Source organism: Apteryx mantelli, chromosome 8 (assembly GCF_036417845.1).
Source record: "Apteryx mantelli isolate bAptMan1 chromosome 8, bAptMan1.hap1, whole genome shotgun sequence".
Classification (NCBI taxonomy): Eukaryota; Metazoa; Chordata; class Aves; order Apterygiformes; family Apterygidae; genus Apteryx; species Apteryx mantelli.
Window position 1 is genome coordinate 31,641,216 of NC_089985.1, and position 18,958 is coordinate 31,660,173.

The window sequence follows — 18,958 nt, forward strand, 5'->3', positions numbered from 1 at the left end:
GACCAAGGTGTCTCGCTGCTCTCTGCCCCTCCGCAAGGCAAGGGAGTCAGGATGCCCCGGAGAGCCAGGACGCCTTGGAGAGCAGCCTCACCTCATCCTCTGTGGCACCTGCCCTCCTTGGATCGCACGTGCTGCCCGTGCTGCGCAGCACACGTGGAAACCCCTCTGGCTTCGGATAAAGGCAGTAGAAATACACGCGGTAACGTTCATCCCTTTTATTATTAAACATCAGATGAAGAGGTCGCACACACACATACACGCACGCACGCAAAAAAAAAAAGGAGAGAAACAGACTGGTTGAAGAATGCTATTTCGGTGGCGACAGATACCGAGTACAATTGGTTTCCTGGCCGGAGCGCGGACACAAGTCACTTTCCAAAAAATAAAAGTCAAACCAGACAGTAGATAACTAGCCCACGTTCGCTAACTACAAGTCACTGTCCAGACTGGCCCCGGCCCCCCAGCCCTCCCGACCCTTCAGAAAGAAAATGAAACAAAACCTAAGAGCCGCCAGCCTGGGGCCGAAGAGAGAGTCCGTCCCTGCGCAGGGCTCGCCCTCCAGCCAGGCGAGAGCTTGGCCCCGGCTGCTCGCGGTGAAGCCGGGGAAGAGCCGAGCGCCCGCTGCACGCACATCCCCACGTTGGCCGCAGCTTGGAAACGGAGAGGAAAGTAAAAATGCCCCAAGGGGGCCGCATTGCTGCCCCTGCCCCCTTCTCCCTCCCCCTAAGAAAGGCACCCCTTGTGCACGCACTCCCATGCACCTCGCACACTCACACACGTGCGCCCACGGAGGGAAGGCTAAAAACTGGGCTATGTACAAGATGGGCTCGCGCTGCTCCCGCGCCTGCCGCGCCGTCCTTCGCCGCTCGGTCCGGCCCTCGGCACCGCCGCGCAGACCGCGGGCAGAGCCCGCTGGAGGCGAAGGGCCTGCTGCGAGGCCAGCGTCCGTGCGTGTCCGAGCAAGCGCCGCCCAAGTCCGTTCCTTCGCTGTCCTCAAGTGCTGGCCTGACGCTCCTCTGTCCGTCTGTCCGCCCGTCCGTCTGTCCCAGGGCCACGAGTCGAGCGGACGTTTGCCTCCCCCCACACCCTTCTTGCTGCCGCCGATGCCATGGAAACCTGAGAAATGTTCGCGTGCCTTCTCCTCTTTTTGTTTGTGGTTTTGTTGGTTTTTTAAATAATAGTTAATAATAATAATAATAATAGCAATAATAAAAATAATCACCCCAGCCCACGACAATTTCAAGTATCCCCAAATAAAAGACAGAATTATAAATAATTATAACTTTACAATTTAATAATTGACACATATACTATAGTATTTACAGTATCATAAATGCTTTTTTGTGTTACTTTTAGTAAGCAATCCCTGAGAACAGTTACTTTAACTTGTTTTTATTGAAGTATCTTCACAAATAGAGGAGTTTGCATGTCTCGGGCGGGCGGGAGAAGCACTCTGCAAAGCCATCGCTTTTGGTGACGCATGAGGTTCTAGTGTTGCGGGTTTCTTTGCTCGCTCTTTCTTTCCTTTTTTTTTTCCCCATGTAATTTTTAAGATTTTTGCACTTTGCAACCTTCGGATCCCTCCAGCGACCGCTTCCTTCAGGAAAGAGGTATTAGATTTCCAGGTTAGCTTTTGGTATTGGCAAGGGAGGGCAAGGGCTGAGCAAACCATCCTTTCCTGTGGTTGCCTTTTGGTTTGTGCCCAAAGAATCTCTGGATCCTCTCAGCGTGTGAAATGGTTAAATCCAAGAAAGAAAAAAAAAGAAAGAAAATAAAAAAGAAACAGAAGAACAGAACAGAGCAGCCTCTGCCGATTGGGGGAAGGTGTTCTCCGCTTTCGTTCCTTCTTCTTTCCCGTGTCCCCGTGCCGCGGCCACACCCTGCCAGTGACAGTGGCAGCGGCCGGGGCTCACCCAAACCGTTCCCGCACCAGCAGCATCAGTTTTTTCTTGCCTTTGTAGATTTGTTTGAGATTGTCAATGAACTGGGCGAACTGTATGTGCCCGTCCTGCGCCAGGAGGAAGGTCTCCCTGGCCTTGCTGAGGAACTCGATGAACTCCCCATAGTGCCGCGGGCTGATGTGGGTGAGCCGGGAGTGCGTGGTGTTGATGTAGGCGCTTATCGTCGCGTCCAGCAGCTGCCGCAGGGGCGCTTTGTCGGTCGACATCAGCTTCCCCGAGTTCCTGCGGCCGGGGATGCCGGCCAGGCCTGGGGCCGTCATGGTGCAGCGGCGAAGGATGTCCGAGAGCACCGTGGCGCAGTGCACACTCTTCACCACCAGTGGGATGATGGCCGCCAGCTCGTTTTTGCCCAGAGAGTGGCTCAAGGCGCAAGCCCAGAGCACATCGTTGATGGCCGGGTGCGTGTCCTGGTTGTAGGCCAGGTTGAGATGAGTCATAGCCAGCGAGGCCAGTTTGAACGCCCGGAGTGGGTAGCCCCGGTGCTCCATATAGCGGGCAATGGTGAAGAGCTGGGTGTAGGTCATGCCAGTGGAGGCAGCATCAATGACGATCTGGTAGGCTGTCTCAAAGGCGATGTGGTCCTTCTCGCAGAGCGTCAGGGCGGACAGGGCGCAGTTCTGGGGGTCCTTCATGGCGCACTGCAGCGCCAGGGTGCGGGCGCAGCTGGCCAGCTCCTCCCGCTGTGGGTAGTCCAGGCTCAGGCGCAGGATGGTGTTGTGGGACATCACTGTGGCAGCCACAATGCTGGTGGCTTCCGTGGGGGTGAACAGCGAGTACCAGCTCTGCAGGATGCTCACCAGGGCCCTCACTCCTGCAAGAGACACAGGGGTCACGGCAAAGCCCCGGAGCCCGGCTTGGATTATGGGGCTCCTCTTGTATCTCCGGACATCCGGAGCCACCCCGGACCCACAGCCAAGGAAAAGCAAGTCCACAGCAGTGCTGGAGCCATGGCCTCTGCTACAACAGAGACGGGTCTGGAGGAGGGCATACAGGGATGCCACCCTGCACTCCCATGGCACAGGGTACAGCAAACACCTCCAGCCTGGCCCAGGTTGGGGGGACCTGTCCCAGTCCCAAATCCACCCTTCACTACAGCCCTAGTCCTGCCAGCTGATACTCTGGGGGAGCACTGAGTTGCCCAAGAAGAAAGAAAGGGTAGACCCAGGAGACCTCCAGCTCCCTGGCCCAAGGCTATAAACTGCTCCTGGGATCTCCATGCCCACCTTGTTCCCACCGCATGCAGGACAGTTCCCCACTGGCGGAGCGAGGTGCTGAGGTAGACTCACCCACTTCTGTTGCACATGTCACCAGCCACCTCACCATCTCCCGCCGCCGCCAGTTGAGGGTGGACAAAGTCATGCGCATCACCTGCAAGGCAAACCCAAGGGTGACCAGCCACCCCAGTGGACCACCCAAGGTCACCCAGGACCACAGTGCTCTCGCAAAGATCCCCACAGCCCTGATGGCTCTCGGCTCCCTGCCAAGGCTTTCGGGCGCTGCCTCACCTCCACCCAAACTGCAGCAGGCACACAGACCTCCTGGGGCTGAGCTGCCCCACGCAAAGCCATACAATAATGAGTTTACTCCTTCCATGAAAGTTCTAGGTGACCTGGGGGACCTCCTGCTCAGTGGAAGAGCCCCCCTGGGGCCATTCCTGCAGCGAGGGGGGCAGAAGGGCTGCAGGCATCCCCAGCGCATTCCCATACCTGAAGCCCCAGCTCCAGCGCCACGTTGAGCAGCGTCGTGTCAGAGTTGCTGTCAGCCGGTGTGGCAATCTTGAATGCATCCTGGGCCAGCTTGAAGATCAAGGAGGAGGAGTGGATGTTCTTCTGGATGGCCTCCAGCACTGTGCGTAAGCGCAGCATGTCCCCTGGGCGCACGCAAGGATGGTCAGATGGCTCAGCCTGCCTCCCCCTCATCCCCAGACCCCATCCCCTGCCTGTACCATGCAGTGAACCAGCCCTTCAGCAAGGTCAGTCTGTGTCCCTGCAGCCATGGAGGCACCTCCAGCAGCACATGCAGAGGGATGCACAGGCATGCAGGATGAGGTCCTGCAGTCTGACAGCAAAACAGGATGTCTGTCCCTTTTTGTCCCCGCAGGACAGTCCTGTGGCCAGGGGATTAGTACATTTGCTGATGAAGTGCCAATGTCGGGCTCCTCTCAGAGGAATGAGGAGCAGCTCAGGCCACAGACCTCCAGGACCTGCTCTAATCTCTCCTCCATGAGTCCTCTGAGACAACACAGCCTATGAAGCAGCATCCATCCTCACCAATGAAGCAGCATCCATCCTCACTCAAAGTGAGGATAAACCCACCAAGAGGATAAAAAACCCCAAAAGACACCAGACACTTTCCAATACATCAGCATCAAACAGGAACCCCCTCTGCCCTCACAGAGGCTCAGTCCCCTGGTAACACCTCGCTCTGCTGTATCGCGTGGGACGTGCTGCCTGTTCATGCTTGTGCCGGCTGTAGCACCATGATGCTCTGCAGGAAACCACCTCGCTGCCCAGTGTTCCCGCTAGAAACCACCTGCAGTTTTTTGCCACAACACTTCTGATCCCTACAACACGCAGCAAGATGGTATAAGCCTCCTCACTCTGTGTCCTTAGAAAAACCACAGCAATGCTGGATTTCCAGCTGGGGAGAGACAGATTGAACCTCCTCCATTCATTCTGGCCATCAGTTTCAGCCCAAACTGCAAAATCCAGGGCCCACTGCCCCCCTTACGCACTCTCCTATGTAACAGCATCTCCTGCCTCAGACATAGCACTGAGCTAGGAAGAGCGGCAGTGCAGCCCCCCAGCTGCAAACAGAGAAAACTGAGACCTGGATCGGCCTCCTGCCTGCTCCTTGGATAGTCCCAGGGCAGATGTCTCCAGTCAAGCATGTTCCCAAGGGCTCTGACCTCTGGTTTATTCCATCTACCCTGGGCTCTAGTCTGATGGCTGTAAAACAGACTTCTCCCAGCAAAGTATGGCTTTGGGGAGATGCCCAGTGCTAAATGGCTGCGGAAAGGTCAGTCTTTGTTTAGGAACGTCAGAAAAAAAGCTGTTTGCCACACACATACTGTTTTGTGCAGTGATGCCTTCCCACTGCAAAGGCCTGGCCAGGACTACCCAGATTCGCCGCTTTACTGGACCCGAGACATCTGAGACGGAGCCTTACTCCCACAGTCATAAACTGAGCAGCTGAACCTCAAGTAAAGAAAACCAAATAATGCACAGCAATACAGCAAACCTAGAGCTGCACCTGGGCACACAGACAGCTCGGATGACTAATAGCTAAAAATACCTCCTGCCACGCACAGCAGCCGTTTGCACCATCACCAAATTCCAAGTCTCCCTAAAATGGCTAACGGGGGCGCGGGTGAGAAACGCTGTGAAGACACGGGATCGCACCGGGACATGCTGCGGTGAGAGAACAGCCAGGGAACAGCACTGTCGGAAAAAGCAGATTTAATCTAATGGCCCTATACCCCCAGCATAAAACTCATCCCCATAAAGGGCTGGCAGGGAGAAGAAACTAAGGATAAACCACTTCTGTCCAGGCACCAGCTCTCCATCGGGTCCCCACAATTTGGGGAAAGGACACAGCCAGCCCCAGAAAAGCAGCAAGATGAAGAAGGGCAGGAAGGAGCGAACGGGTGCTGCAAAGCCAGCAAGGCTGGAGCTTTCTGGAGGCGCCCACGGATGCTGTGCTGGACGGCGAGCCAGCCATAAGCGCTCAGCTCGCCAGCCCATGCTGGGTACAAAGCGTTCGCCAGCCTGGCAGGTTTGCCACCAGAAGGTAGTGGGGTTGGTTTCTGCACAAATGGAAGTTTAATGAAAAACCTCTGCTAGCCTCCATCATCATGCCTAGGCAGGAAATGAAGAGGCCCAAGAGACCAGCAAGGAGGTGTTGCACAAGTCGCCTGCAGCTGGGACCCCAGTGTCCCGCACAAGACATCCGTTTCCTATCACCAGCCCTGCCGAAAGCCACCTGCAGCGTGCTGAGCCAGGGAGTCTTCTCCCTTCTGCAGCCTGAGCAAAAGATCACTGTGGTGCAGGACAAAACCAACCAGGCAGGACAAGCGACTGCAAACTAAACCATGCCGCGAACCTGCAGCATGTCCAACTCCCCCAGACCTCCCTGGCCCCCCAGCTCCTCCGGCGCTGGCCCCACACCAACCTTTGGCTGCCGTGAGCATGGTGGAGGCCAGCTCGCACTGCTGCGACTCCAGGTGCCCCAGGGTGAACCAACGTGGGTATCTGCTGGGGACCACCGAGACCAGGTGGTGGGGGTGCGTCACGTCGCCTGACGGTGCCGTGGTCTCCAGCACAGGCAACCTAAAAGGGCAGTGGGAGGAGGCAACATCAGAGCCCCAGCATTGCCCCCTCGCCCCCGCAGCACTGGCGCGGCGAGGAAGGGGCTGCTCACAGGCAGCCGCCCACGGCGATGCCTTTGAAAGCGTCCTGCTGCTGTGCACGTGTGGGGGCTCCCCAGGCTGCGTGCACAACACATGGGCACGGGGATCAAGCTCAGACCTACTTGAAAGGGAGAGAATGATCCGTGAAATGATTTATAAACTTGTAAGGAAAAACACAAGCCTCAGAGAAAAAAAAAAAAGAAAAGAAAATAAAGAAAGAAAGAAGCCCTCCTCCCTCTGCACTCCTTTTATGTCAAAGCGTGCAGCAGAACTCCTGGCTTTATCATCTGGTTCTTCTTAAAATGTCCAGTTATGATCAGAAGCAACAGCACATTTCCCCAGGGCCTCTGCAGCGGTTTTGGGTTACCTGCTGGTGTGGTGATATGCAAAAGCCTGAAAAACTCAGGGGAAAAGGAAGCCTCAGAAAGGGGAGCGGAGGTCTCACTTCGCTAGCCACAGCAATACAACCATGCCAGCTCTTAAACATCCCTGTTTCCTGACATGAGTGTCACCAGCTCGATAGCCAGCCAAGGCTTGCAGAAGGGAAATTGTCTCCCTGGTCACTGAGGGTCAGCTAGTCTCTGCTTTCCCTGTTTGCGGGCTTGGGGCACCCACCCGAGAGCAAAGACCCAACCTTGCCACCCAGATCAGAGGCCCCCTGACCTAGGAGGTCCTGGCTGGGCGTAGGGCCCCACACAGACACACATGACGAGGGAACAACGTGATACTCATCCCCTCCGCCACTGCGGAGAATGGTATATCTTGCCCATCTGCAGCACGAGGCAGAGACCAAGCCCTGGCAGGACAAACCCTGCCTCCAGCTGGGTTGACTCCGTGGGACCCAGGGGGCTGTAGCTGCCCTGCTCCCAGGGCACTGGGTGCCATTCCTGCTCGGCAGCCACGGGTGACCCCCTCTGCTCCCTGGGGTCCCCCTTGCACAGACCAGCCCATGTGTCCTTAGGTCTGGCTGGGCATGGTGGCCCCAAGCACTGCAGAGCACCGTGGTTGCTCTTTTGGTCTGGCTGCCTCCTAAACAGCTCTTCCCAAGGCAGGGGGATTTCAAAATTTCCCTCGGAGTTGGGGAGAGAAGGCCCAACACGGTTCACCAGGGAAATGCCGTAAGAAAGGTGATGTTCTAGGCTGGGACTTTTCATGGTGTCGGGGGGACAGGGCACCAGGCCGCTCTGGGGTTTCCTGTCCTTCAGGCATCAACTCGTTTGGGAATTTCCAGCCTTTGCAAGAGCAGCTTCCCCATTGATGCACGGAGGGAGGGACCTGTAGCCCTGAGTGTGGAGCCCTGTCCCACTCTGCTGGGGCCCCACCGTGCCCGCAGCTGGGACGCTACGGGAAGGGGTACCGCAGCCCGGCAGGATGCTCCTGAAACATCCCAGGGAAGGGCATGGGCCAAGACAAGCCCATCCAGCCCCTGCCAAAATTGCAGTATATGGGTATGTCCAAGTGTGTCACACGCCAGGGAGGGAGATGGGGCAGCTCTCAGCATCAGCCCCATCCCCACAAGCAAAGCTGAGGGGAACCAGGACAGACTCCCCTCTGGTCCCAGAGACAGAGCCAGGCTTTAATGGACAACAGAGCAAGGCTGTGCTCTCTGCCCGGCTCTGCAACATCCTGGAGCTTGGGGCAAATCATCTGCCCATCTGTGCCACTCCGCCTGCCAAGCAGGATAACAACCCTTCCTGCAGGCAGGGGGGCCGCAGGGCCCCCGAGGCTTTGCAGACAGAAGGCAGATGACAGGATAGTGCGTGCCTGGGACCTGCACTGGCAGAGGATGCCTGTCACCAGGACAGCCAGATGGTGGTCCAACCTTGGGTGAGCTAGTGCAAAGGGCTGGGCGGAGGGCTGGACTCACTGCCGAATGGACACAGCGGCAGTGCAAGGCTGGATGTGACCAGCAGACATCAGTCAGCCCATGCAAACACCTTTGGAATTGAAAATTTGGGGCTTGAAAACCAGGAGTCACCCAAACAGGGAGAAGGCACACTGCTGCCTGGCACCAGGACGTGCAGTGCAGGATCCCAAGTCTTAGGCCTGCCTCTGCTCCCATCCTTGCTCTGATATTGGAGAGAGTCCCGGCTTCCCAGTGAAGCAGAGCAGAAAGGAAAAACAGCAGGCAGAGACAGAATAAAACATGCACCAACCTCATGGCCCGCAAAGCCAGCTTGTATGCCAGATCTGCATCGTGGGGCAGCAGGGCGGAGAACAGGTATTTGGCAAAGGTGTGCATGGGGACACTCTCACGATGGATCACTTCTCCTAAGCCGCTGAAGGGACCACCTAGGCAGAAGTAGAGCCTGTCAGCCATCAGCACAGCAGGAACTCTCTCTGGGGTTAGCACCCCAGATCTGCTCAACAGCTCCCTGGTGCATTAGTTAAGTTGGATCCAGGGCAAATGGCTGCTTGCTTGTTTTGTAAAAACCCTTTCAGGTCAAAATTCCTCTGAAGCTCAGGTCACATGCACCCTCCTCCATAACACCTTTGAGGCAGTTTTGCTCCAGAGATGTCAGCAAACACTTGCTTTGCCAGATCGTGGCACTGGGGCAGAGCAGCCATCCTACAGACTCAGCGCCATGTGCACAGAGGAAGAAGCCAGGATCAGGTCAAAGAGCCATAAACACTGGAAAGAGCACCCCAGAGATGTTGCAACACCCAGCTGAGACACAGGAGCTGGCTAGATGCACACTAGTGGTCCAGAGAAACAGCAGAGTTTCCCTCAAATCACCACTGCGAGCATCCCCCTTAACCCCCTTTTCTTCACAAACAAGATGCACTGGCAGTTGGATACAGCTTCTTGGCTTGGGTCAGTGATTCCCAGAGATGCGCCAACCCACGGCTGCCTGGATGCCTCCAGGCTCATAACCCAAACAGACAAGAGCACAACATGATGGGAGCAAAAGGCAACAGATGCCTAACCCAAAACATGAGAAATGTGCAGCTGAGCAGCATCACCAGAGGAGAAAGTATGTAAAAACCTTGATGCTCAGGGTGTTGGTGGTGGCACAGCACCTCATGTAATGCTCTGCAGTGCAACGCAACATGCATCAGCCCCTCCAAGGGCTGGCCCCACGCATGGACAAGCCCCACCAGCATAGCCCCCTCCACCCAGCCACCCCCCAATGCCAAACCCCCACCTTCCAGCAGCAGGATGCACTGCTTCCGCAGGGTCTGCACCAGCACTGGGTCCAGCTCCAGGTCCTGCAGCCGAGCTATGATCTGCTCCTCGTTGCGACACACCTTGTCCTGGGCATAGAGGCCTTCAGGCATCACCCTCTGCTGACCCATCCCCATCAGCGCCACCTCTAAGGCCAGGGACAGGTAGGACTCGGCGCTGTCTTGGCTGCCGGTGGCCACGGGCACATGTTGGTACGCCGGGGGTTTGGAGTCCCCTGTGTCTGGAAGAAGGGGGAGAGATGCTGCAGGATTAGAGCAGCCTTCCCAGGTGGAAGATCCTCTGAAATTCAAAAGCAAGAACCATGCTTCCCTTGCTGCCTGCCAGAGATAAAGGGATATCCTGACTGATGGATAAAAGCTCCTGGGCAAGGATCTGGGGCTTCACCCTCCTCCTTGCTCTTACCAGGAGACCAGGGAGATCTGAGCCAAGGGTGACCTGAGCCAAGGGTTGCAGGGCAACAGTTAAAACCAGAACTTTCCCATGGGCTGGCATGACCTGGCCCAGCTCTGCTATGCAGCTACGCTGCTCTGTTCTGGCTGCAAACCCTGAGGCCAGTCAAACCCAAGGCACCACCTCCCTCCCTCTGCACTGCAGCATTGTCCTGGCTGCTCCTGCAAAGGGGGAGAGAGGGGAGATCTGGAGCCCAGGAGTCCTGAGCCCAAGAGCTACAGCCAGGACCTGCCTGCTGGGCACATTTCAACTGGAGCCACATGGAAGAGAGTGAGGAGGAGCCTCGATACCTGAAATTTCAAGGCAATTTTCCTCTTCTAACCTACAGGCTTCAGTCAGTGTGAGAAAGAGGCAGCCAATGGGGTTCAGAGGGTGGCCTACCCAGCCCTCCAAGTTGGTGATGGTTGTTGCCCCTCGCTGCAGCAGCTCTGCAGAAAAGAAACAAAACAAAATTAGAAGTGAGGAATTTAAAGACAGTTTCTGCACTCAGAAAGGTCTCTGAGACCAGAGGCCTTTCCTTACCCCAGTGGCTTAGGACAAGGGGACCTCCAGAGACTAGGGGCCAACTCTGGCACATTAGTTGGAGAGGATGACAAGCAGTTCAGCTGCCACACAGGCTGCTGCAGGCAAGAAAGGGAGCAGGCACCCAACAAAACAGGTGTCCCTAAGCTGGTGGGAATCTGGTCAAGGGCCATGGAAGATGCAGCTGCTTGTTCTTTGCTCTAGGTGGACACAAGGGAAGAGAAATGGTGAATGCATTGCAGAGCCCAAGACAGGGTCTGTAAAGTAAGACCTGCACCTTATGTACTCATTTGCAATGGTAGCCTGAGTATGTTTTGAAAACACAAGTAGAAATCTCTCTGGAGGGAACAAAGACCCTCAGTGAGTTTTATAAGCTCCATCTTTTGATGACCTCCAGCTGGCTGAGCTAGCAAGGCCCCGAGGAGCTACCCCCCATCAGCTGCATCGTAGTAGCTGACCCCAGCTCTCTGCCAACTGCAATTGCAAAATAAAAAATGCTGCTCTTGTCTCCTGGTACATTTTACTCTGCAACTGCGAAGTCGAGGTAGCACATGCAGCCAGTTACTGCAGCTCCACTGACAAGTAGCTTCTCTTTAACACAGGCACCACCTGCAATCACCTGCACAACCCTTATGCACAAGCACACATGGCAACAGCGGGAACACAAACAGCCCCTCTCAAGCAGCCCAGAGACCTCATGTGTTACTGGGAACCTCTCTGTCCTGAACATGTGGGTGCCAACATGGTTTGGCTCAATCACGTGCATCAATTTGTCCTTCTGGGGTGCGAGCAGTCCCCTACAGTGCTGCCCACCATAAACCTCTGCTGCTCTGGGGCAGCACCACTGTCCAGGGTGGAGAGGACCTTCTCAAGCAACTGTGACACCACCAGCCAGACCCGGTGGGATCCTTCTGCGATAGCCCTGATCATACCTTTCTTCTGATGCTTATATATTTCCAGCTGCCTTTGCTGCTGCAGTCGGAGGGTGTTGATTATGGCAACAGTCAGTCGGAGAGCTTCCCTGGGATACCCGTGGGAGCGCAGGGCATCCACCCGAGCACAGGCTGTCGGGACATGCTCTGGAAGGCAAGGTCAAACATGGGCACAGCTGAGCCAGAGAAGCACAGAAACCCCTGGGATGTTACTGATGGGGGAAAGAACCTGACAGCATCAGGTTTCTGGGCATTTTCTTCTGTTATCTTCCCCACGCCCCACCTAAACTCCTGCTCCTGTTTAAAGTCATTCAGCTCTCACCGCTCGTGGCAGGGATGCTTCCCAGGAATACTAATGGGACTCCCATCATGTTCAACCTGTGGCAGCCGTTGCAGTACCTAAACCCTGACCTCCACAAACCTTGTCTAGTCTATTGGAAGCATTTTCAGTGTGCCACTGCTGTAACACCATAGCTCCAAACACAGGCTGTTATAACCCTGCCTCTTATTGCTCCTAAAATCTGCCTATTTTACAGTCTCTTTCATTGGTGCTCATCCAACCACCTCTCTCCATCTCCTCCAACAACTCTCTGCTCTCATTACACAGGAGATATATGGGATAAGGCAGTGTGCCTTCTGCACCATGCTAGGGGAACCGGCAGATTTGGGATGACATTTTGAACAGCTTCCTTGATGCCTCCATGGAGCGCGTTCTGCAGAAACTGTGTCTCTTCCACATTTCTCCTACCTGGTGTTTTATTATTAGGAACAGTTGCATGAAACCCCCCCAAGACTCACAGTTGCTTAGAAATTCATCTGCTCCTGCTGCTCGTTGCTCACCTGAAATCACAAGCAACTGTGGAGAGGATTATGACTGACTGAGAAATTAGCAGGAGCAGATGACATGACATGCTGCATAACAAGCAGCAAAAATTCCATTTTCTTGCAAATGTCCTACCAAGGGGAGGAAAAAAAAAAAGGCAAATGCAGAAGATCTAAAGTTATGGGAAGGGATCATTTCTATTCCTGGAAGAGATCAGAGAGCTTTGGAAATGCTGACAACCACCTCCACAAATGGGGTTTCCATGTTCTAAAAGTCAACCACAGGGAACACACAAGAAAGGCGGTTAAGAACAAGCACATCTACAGAAGAGCTTCTTGTTGGTTCTCTCTATTTATTTGCTAAATGGATGAAATATTCTGCTTCTCGCTGAATTCATCATCGAAAGCCACTGACAAATCACACTCTTCTCCCTGCGTTGTGTCCCTGAAAGGGCACAAAAAGTGAAAGCAGAAAACCCAAAATCGAGGCGACTACATCAGAAGAATAATGTCCTCTCCTGCTCCATCTACACTAGCAGAGAACGTACCAGTGGCCTTCACATGAGCCCTTTTCAACTCAATCTCCTGGCTTTAATGGCAACTTAATGCCATCTGCTCCACAAACCAAGCGTCTTGGTGGCCATAAACTTTCTCTTCCTGTTTGGCCAGGTGACTGCAGACCCTGGCTTTCTAAGCGGACTACAGTGCAGTGGTGGATTTTGACCTTCTCCATGTATGTACAGTCACCTCCCTGGCTGCACGGCACTGGGCTTGACAGGTCCCAGTATGCCTTAAGCTCATACAAGGCTTAATTATACTGTCTGCTAATTGCACTTCAGGGGAGACTAAAGGGCGGATGAGAGCAAGGAAGAAAAGATCCAGAGGATACAGCTCTGCTCCCCACCAGCTCTCTAGGGACTCTGTTTCTAAGTGCCCAGTCCCTTAGTACGGGGAACACTGGGAACTCAGCACTAGGGACAGCCAAACACAGGCAGGATAAAAGAGGACACTATGAGCCAGGCCCAAGCTGCCCAAGGGAAGGCCAGCTTGCACAGACCTCCCTGCCATGGCTGTGTATATGGGATTTGCTATAGAGATTGTGGCTGCACACCAAGTCTTGCTGCCAGTCCCATTCCTAAGGCTAAGGGCAAGGAGGTGCTTTAAATCTAGGATGCAGAAGCTTGCAAATAGGAAGACCACTGGGTTTCTCCATGGGGAGGAAGGACCCAGGGCAGCAGAGCTCCAGTGCCTGGGGTGGCTCACCTGTGCTAGCAACTCTATCCACGCAAGGGCCGTTGTTTTGGACACTTACCTAGCCACAGCGGCTGCCCTTGGGAGTTGAAGAGGAGGCTCTCACCCTCGCGCTGGTAAGAGGGAGACACATAGAAGTCGCTGCTAATGATGCGCTGCAAGTGGCTGTCCTGCCAATGGAGGTCACAGCCCTCGATCGCACGGGTGAACACAGTTCGTCTGGGCCTGGCCAGGGAGTCTGCAAAGAGAAATACTGTCAGTGCCTCTGGGGCAGCAGCGGGACCCTCCCGCAGCTCAGCAATAGAAACAGCTCCTGCATGGGACCGTCTGCAGCCTTCATGTTCAGCTCCAGGATGCTCAAGGTGATGGTGAGGGATGTTAGCTGGGAACGACTCAGCTAGTGTTGCTCCAGGCTTGGAGCACAGGAACAGCCGAGATGTGGTGAGTCCTTCCCTCAAGGAGCCTGGAAGCAAGCGCAGACCCCGTGCTGGACCCATTCAACTCCTGCCATTAGCTTTCTGATGCTAATCTGCTGTCACATACGAGGCTGATGCCTCAAAAAAAATCAGCACTGCAGCCCTCCAGGGGGAAAGCACAGGGTGCAGACAGCTGCTGTGGGCCAGCACTGGGCTCACAAAGGGACCTGTGCCAGCAAGTCCTGCCTGCCTCTGGGTGGTTGGGAACCACCACCTTCCCAGCAAACACTGCAGGGTGTGCAAGAGGGCCAGGAAGGGAGGAGACGGCACCATCCTAAACCCCACAGCTCTGCAGCAATCATCTGTCTGTGCCCATGTTCAGAGCCAGGCTGCCCTGTAACTAAAACGACATTATTCAAAGCTAGCGAGTGCTGCTCTGTTATTATGCAACCCAAAATAACACAGCTTGCTATGTATTAATGGAAGAATAAAATGGAACAGTCTGCTTCCTACACTCATGTCTATCCATGTGGTCCCTCTACCTTGGAAGACAGAGGTGTCTACTCACACAACCGGGCTGATACTACTGGTAAATCCAACTGCTGCTTATTCCAGTCACTACCTGCTCTCCAATGAATCAGGCAACTGTCTGGTCTGGCTCTTCTGGGCTGAGATTTCTCTTGGGTCATTGTTTTTCTTGGACAGTGCTGTTGGGCAGCAAGAGAAGGTAACTGTCTGCTTGCTTCCCATCTGGGAACGACGGGGCAGAACAAGAATTTCACTCTGGCCGGACAAACCAAACAGGTGGTTTGTGGGGAGGAAAGGGCCTGGCTGCAGCTCCCCCGCTACCGTCCCAGCCATGCTGGAACACAGCAGCAAAAAAAGGCTGCAAAACAGGAAGCCCCAAACACGGTGCAACGCTCAACGTTAGGACCTGCAGTCTGCGAGACGGCCGAATTAAATGAATTCAAGAGGGGAAAACAAAAGGCTCTGCTCAAAGCTGAACCAGGGAGGCTGGATAAACACACTCTGGAAACGATGGCAACAAGCAATTAGCCTGAATGCTGCAGGCACCCTGAGGTGGATAGAAATTAAACAGGTGTTCCTATGTACAGACCCAATCCTTCTCGAGCCAGCAGGTTTACTCTAACAGGAAGGATTTCAGGAAACAGCCATTATCTTTCAGTAATAAAAGAGGCTGGCAACAATTTGCAGCAGTATTTGCATATTCACAAACATTAACCCCGGGACACCTCCAGGATCAGCCTGGCTTTCAGTCTCTGGCTTGGATGGGCAGGAGCAGAGGGACGAGGGGACGGTCTCAGCACAGGCTGAGCGGCAGCAAGGCGTTTTGGAAAGTCTCTGCGTGTCTAAAAATGTGACCTGCTTAGCCCCGGTGACCTGTCCCGAATGCCGGAGCAAATCCTTTGCAGAGCTGGGAGCACCAGGGAGGGGGAGTCCCGGGCCAGCGCTCGGCCCCGCAGGAGATGGAGCAAGGCCAGGTTGAAATTAAGCCGATCCCCGATGACGTGCACGTGAGGCGGGCAGGCACAGTGAGCGCGCAGGGCATATGGTCCTGGGCTGAACTGGAAGGGGCTGGCAGGCCGGCCCCTCTCCCGAGCCGCTGCTGGGGGACCGCGGCGGCCGCGGGGGAGGCCGAGAGCACTAATTACACTCAGAAGAGTGAAGTTTCCTTCGCAGCACGGCTGACTTCCCCCCTTTCTTCTTCCCACTTTGGCTGTACGTAATACACCAAAGACCAATTATAGTGGAGCAGATGGAGGCACTGTAAGAGCAGTAAGTTTCAATTAATGTCTATTTCAGGCAAAAGGAAGGGGGAAAAGTGCTTAAATATAAAGGGATCAAATGCTTTGTCAGGGGTCGAGAAAATATTTTAGCACTAATGAACAACCCCACAACTAAGGTGCTTCGTCTGTGCTCTGCACTTGAACTGCTTTTAACAGCCCTGGCTAATGACTTATCTACTGAACTGCACCAGCTATGATTTGAATAAAAGAAGAGTAAGCCAAGCTCAACGGCTAGGAAAGGGGCTCTGCACCACCTCCGACACCTCGCTTCCCCACTACAGCAAGGGTTGCAGAGCTCAGCTCCACGCCGATTCAGGCGATACTGGCTTTCTATGCAGCTTTTGCATACCTGTTCATACAGGTCTAAACTTCCTCAAGCTCTCAAGTCATTAAAAGGGCCTTTAAAAGTGATTTTACGCTCAAAATGCCGGTAAGCTCACCCAAGGTGCAGCACAAAAAAAAAAATCAAGCTTTTTCAAGCGTCTCTAAAATCAGAGCCTGCGAAGTGTTTTGCATCGCTCTGTCTCCCAGAGACATCACCCATGGGAAGACAAGAGAAATAAGGGAAGCCAGCTTGCTCAGTTTGGACGTCCTCGGGGAGAGCAGCACCCGGAGCCACGCGTGCTTTCTGCACGTTCAGCCCAAGCACCGTGCCCTGCTCCGCACCCGCAGGGGAACAGGGTGGCCTGACTAACACGTCCTGATGCGTCCTCACAGCTTTGCACTTTGCAGGGGTCTCTTTTCCCTGTGACTTGCTTTGGGGGGGGATTTTTTAAAAACACTCAGCACTGGACTAATTCTGCTCCTTACAAAGCCCCGGGTAAACTTCCCGTTGACGTCAGAAGGAGCAGCTCTGAGCCAGTGCTCAGCGTTCGCACACGTCCACGTGCCAGGACTCCATGGCGCCGATTTTCGTCTACGTGACCGAAGCGCTGAGCTTGAACTGCCTTTCTGGTTGTTGCACAGTACTTCGGACACGCATGAAATAAGCTTTAAACAGAGCAATCCAGAAGCCCACAAAAAGCAAACTTCTAAAAAACACAACTCGAGTCCCATCAAGCCAAAGAATTTGCGATTTAGGGAAATGATTTTTTCTTGCGGCAAAAACACCATACCTGGACTGCCTTCCACCAAAGCAGCATTTTAACCTTGCTGGGGCCAGGATAGACTAGCTAAAGGAAACAGATCTGGCCTGTACGAGCTGGAAACAGACACATCGAGCTCCTGGGGCAAGTTCTGACCTGGACCCAAACTCTGTGACGGCGGGCTGGATTTCCATTCCCCCCAGCCTGGACTCACCTTGGCTGTGACTGGAGCTCTGCGTAAGTGCGTTGGTGATGTTGGGAAGCTCGTTGCCGTAATTGCCATCTTCCAAGGGACACACGTCCATCTCGCCCCATTTCCGCAGCTGCCGCAGCCAGCAGGATTTCTCTTCCAGCTTGCAGTGTGGGTTTAACACGACGCACACCCACAGCGCCCCTAAACAAAGCGAAGAAATAAAGAACATGCCAAGCCGTACCCACGTGGCAAAGCTCTCCGGCACCGCCTGGCCTCTGCATTGCTGCTGCCGTGCTCCTCATGAAAGCCAGGAATGTTTTAACAGCGTCCATAAACTCATCTCAGCATAATGCACAGACCCAGGAGGGGGATTTAGACAGCTTTTAAATAAAAGTAAAACTCCTCTGTAATGAAGCTAAATTATAATCTCATGAGATGGGGGACAGTGAGGAGGAGGGAGGAAGAGATTGGCTGTGTATGAATTTGTGAGTGCTGTCTGCCAGGACAAATCTAGTGTTTGAACTACACATCAAAGCATGCTTAAAAACACCCTGGCAAGCTGCAGAGTCTGTATCTCCAAAGACTAACCTGATTTTGATCCTACCCACGTTCCAAGCGGTTTAAAGCCCGCTCAGAACGCTATTTCATCTGCCATTGTTCTTCAGGCCATTTGCATTCAACTATTTAAAAAGGAGATTTGGTGTATTTTCTTCCTTTCTTTTTTTTTTTTCCTCCCTCCTCTTTTTCAATCCCTAGTAGCCCCCAGACTGCAGCAGAGGAACCCGAAGTCTGGCTTGATGTCTTGCAGGCAAGAGCCCTCCGTGGTGCGAGGCTCCTGCAGGTGGAGATGTGCATCAGCAGGACGTGCACCTGGACAACCTCTAGGCTTATCACAGGACCTCACGTGCATGACAACGCTGTCCACCATGTGAGAGGCAAATCCAGGCCCAAGGATATCTGTCATCATTAAGATCCAACTAATTCTTTCATCAGAAAGGGCTGCTAACCAAGCCTAGGTCACTCTCCTGGGTGACCCACTCCTTTGAGCAGGACTGCAGCAGCTCAAATAAGTGCAAATGTCATCACCCTGAGAGGAGCAGGTGGGACACGCAGAGCTACAAGTCCTGGCAACTCCCGTCCACTTCCTCCCCGTCATTCTCAGGCTCGGAAACTGCCATGAACTCACTTGTGTTCTCATCTTCTTCGCGTTTCACCCTGCAAATGCAGCTGAGAAGAGGACAGCCTCCAAGCACGACGCTGGCCACAGCTGCCTTCCCGGGGCTGCTGCCAAACTGCCCAAATTACCATTCCCACGTTAGAGGACTGAGTGGAAACCTCTCACCCGCAGCAACACATGGTTTGAGCCTCACCATCCTCTCCCAATTCACAGAGAGCAGCTTTCACTCTGCCTGGACACTTGCATGGTTGTTTCAGTCATTAACACACACGTAATGCACAAGGGCTGTGCACGCTTTAACTGCGCTGAGCTGCTCTGCTCAGCAGGAGAGACATTAGGGCATCGCAGCACAGATGGTGGCAGCAGTATTGCATCCAGGAAAGGGCATGGGAAAAGCAATTGCAGCTACTGGAGATCAGCAAACACGCAGAACAGCCCTTGTTTGGTCCACCTCCACCTGTGTCTCAGCACCACTGCTCCCACATGCCAGGAAACAGTGGTGAAATTCCACTCTGGTCTGATGAACGAGGCAAATTAAGCCCTCTGATCTGCAATATCAGAGATTATTGTACATGCAAGCTGTCTCATTTAGGGCTCTTGGGGCCCCTCTGGCTACACTCAGAGACAACATTTCCAGGTGGATATTTCAAATGCTTCCACGGCCAGTACAGTTTCCAAACAACATTCAATAGCCCTTTGAAAAGTTGCCCTGAAGTCAGTCAAATAGCGTAGGACAGGGGGGCAGC

The 18,958-nt window shown here is 54.1% G+C and overlaps 1 protein-coding gene across 1 annotated transcript in view; it reads right to left on the minus strand.

Moving 5' to 3' along the window:
* Positions 1–200: 200 nt before the first annotated feature.
* Positions 201–18,958, minus strand: part of ZSWIM5 (zinc finger SWIM-type containing 5) — a 110,547-nt gene continuing 91,789 nt past the window's right edge. The window contains exons 5-14 of the mRNA XM_067301121.1: positions 17,057–17,236; positions 13,595–13,771; positions 11,461–11,607; positions 10,297–10,434; positions 9,516–9,776; positions 8,526–8,661; positions 6,132–6,289; positions 3,668–3,831; positions 3,248–3,329; positions 201–2,772 (exon numbers count right to left, since the gene is read on the minus strand). Coding sequence (XP_067157222.1) covers positions 1,910–2,772; positions 3,248–3,329; positions 3,668–3,831; positions 6,132–6,289; positions 8,526–8,661; positions 9,516–9,776; positions 10,297–10,434; positions 11,461–11,607; positions 13,595–13,771; positions 17,057–17,236 — 2,306 coding nt within the window. The 3' untranslated portion in view covers positions 201–1,909. The remainder of the gene's footprint in view (positions 2,773–3,247; positions 3,330–3,667; positions 3,832–6,131; positions 6,290–8,525; positions 8,662–9,515; positions 9,777–10,296; positions 10,435–11,460; positions 11,608–13,594; positions 13,772–17,056; positions 17,237–18,958) is intronic.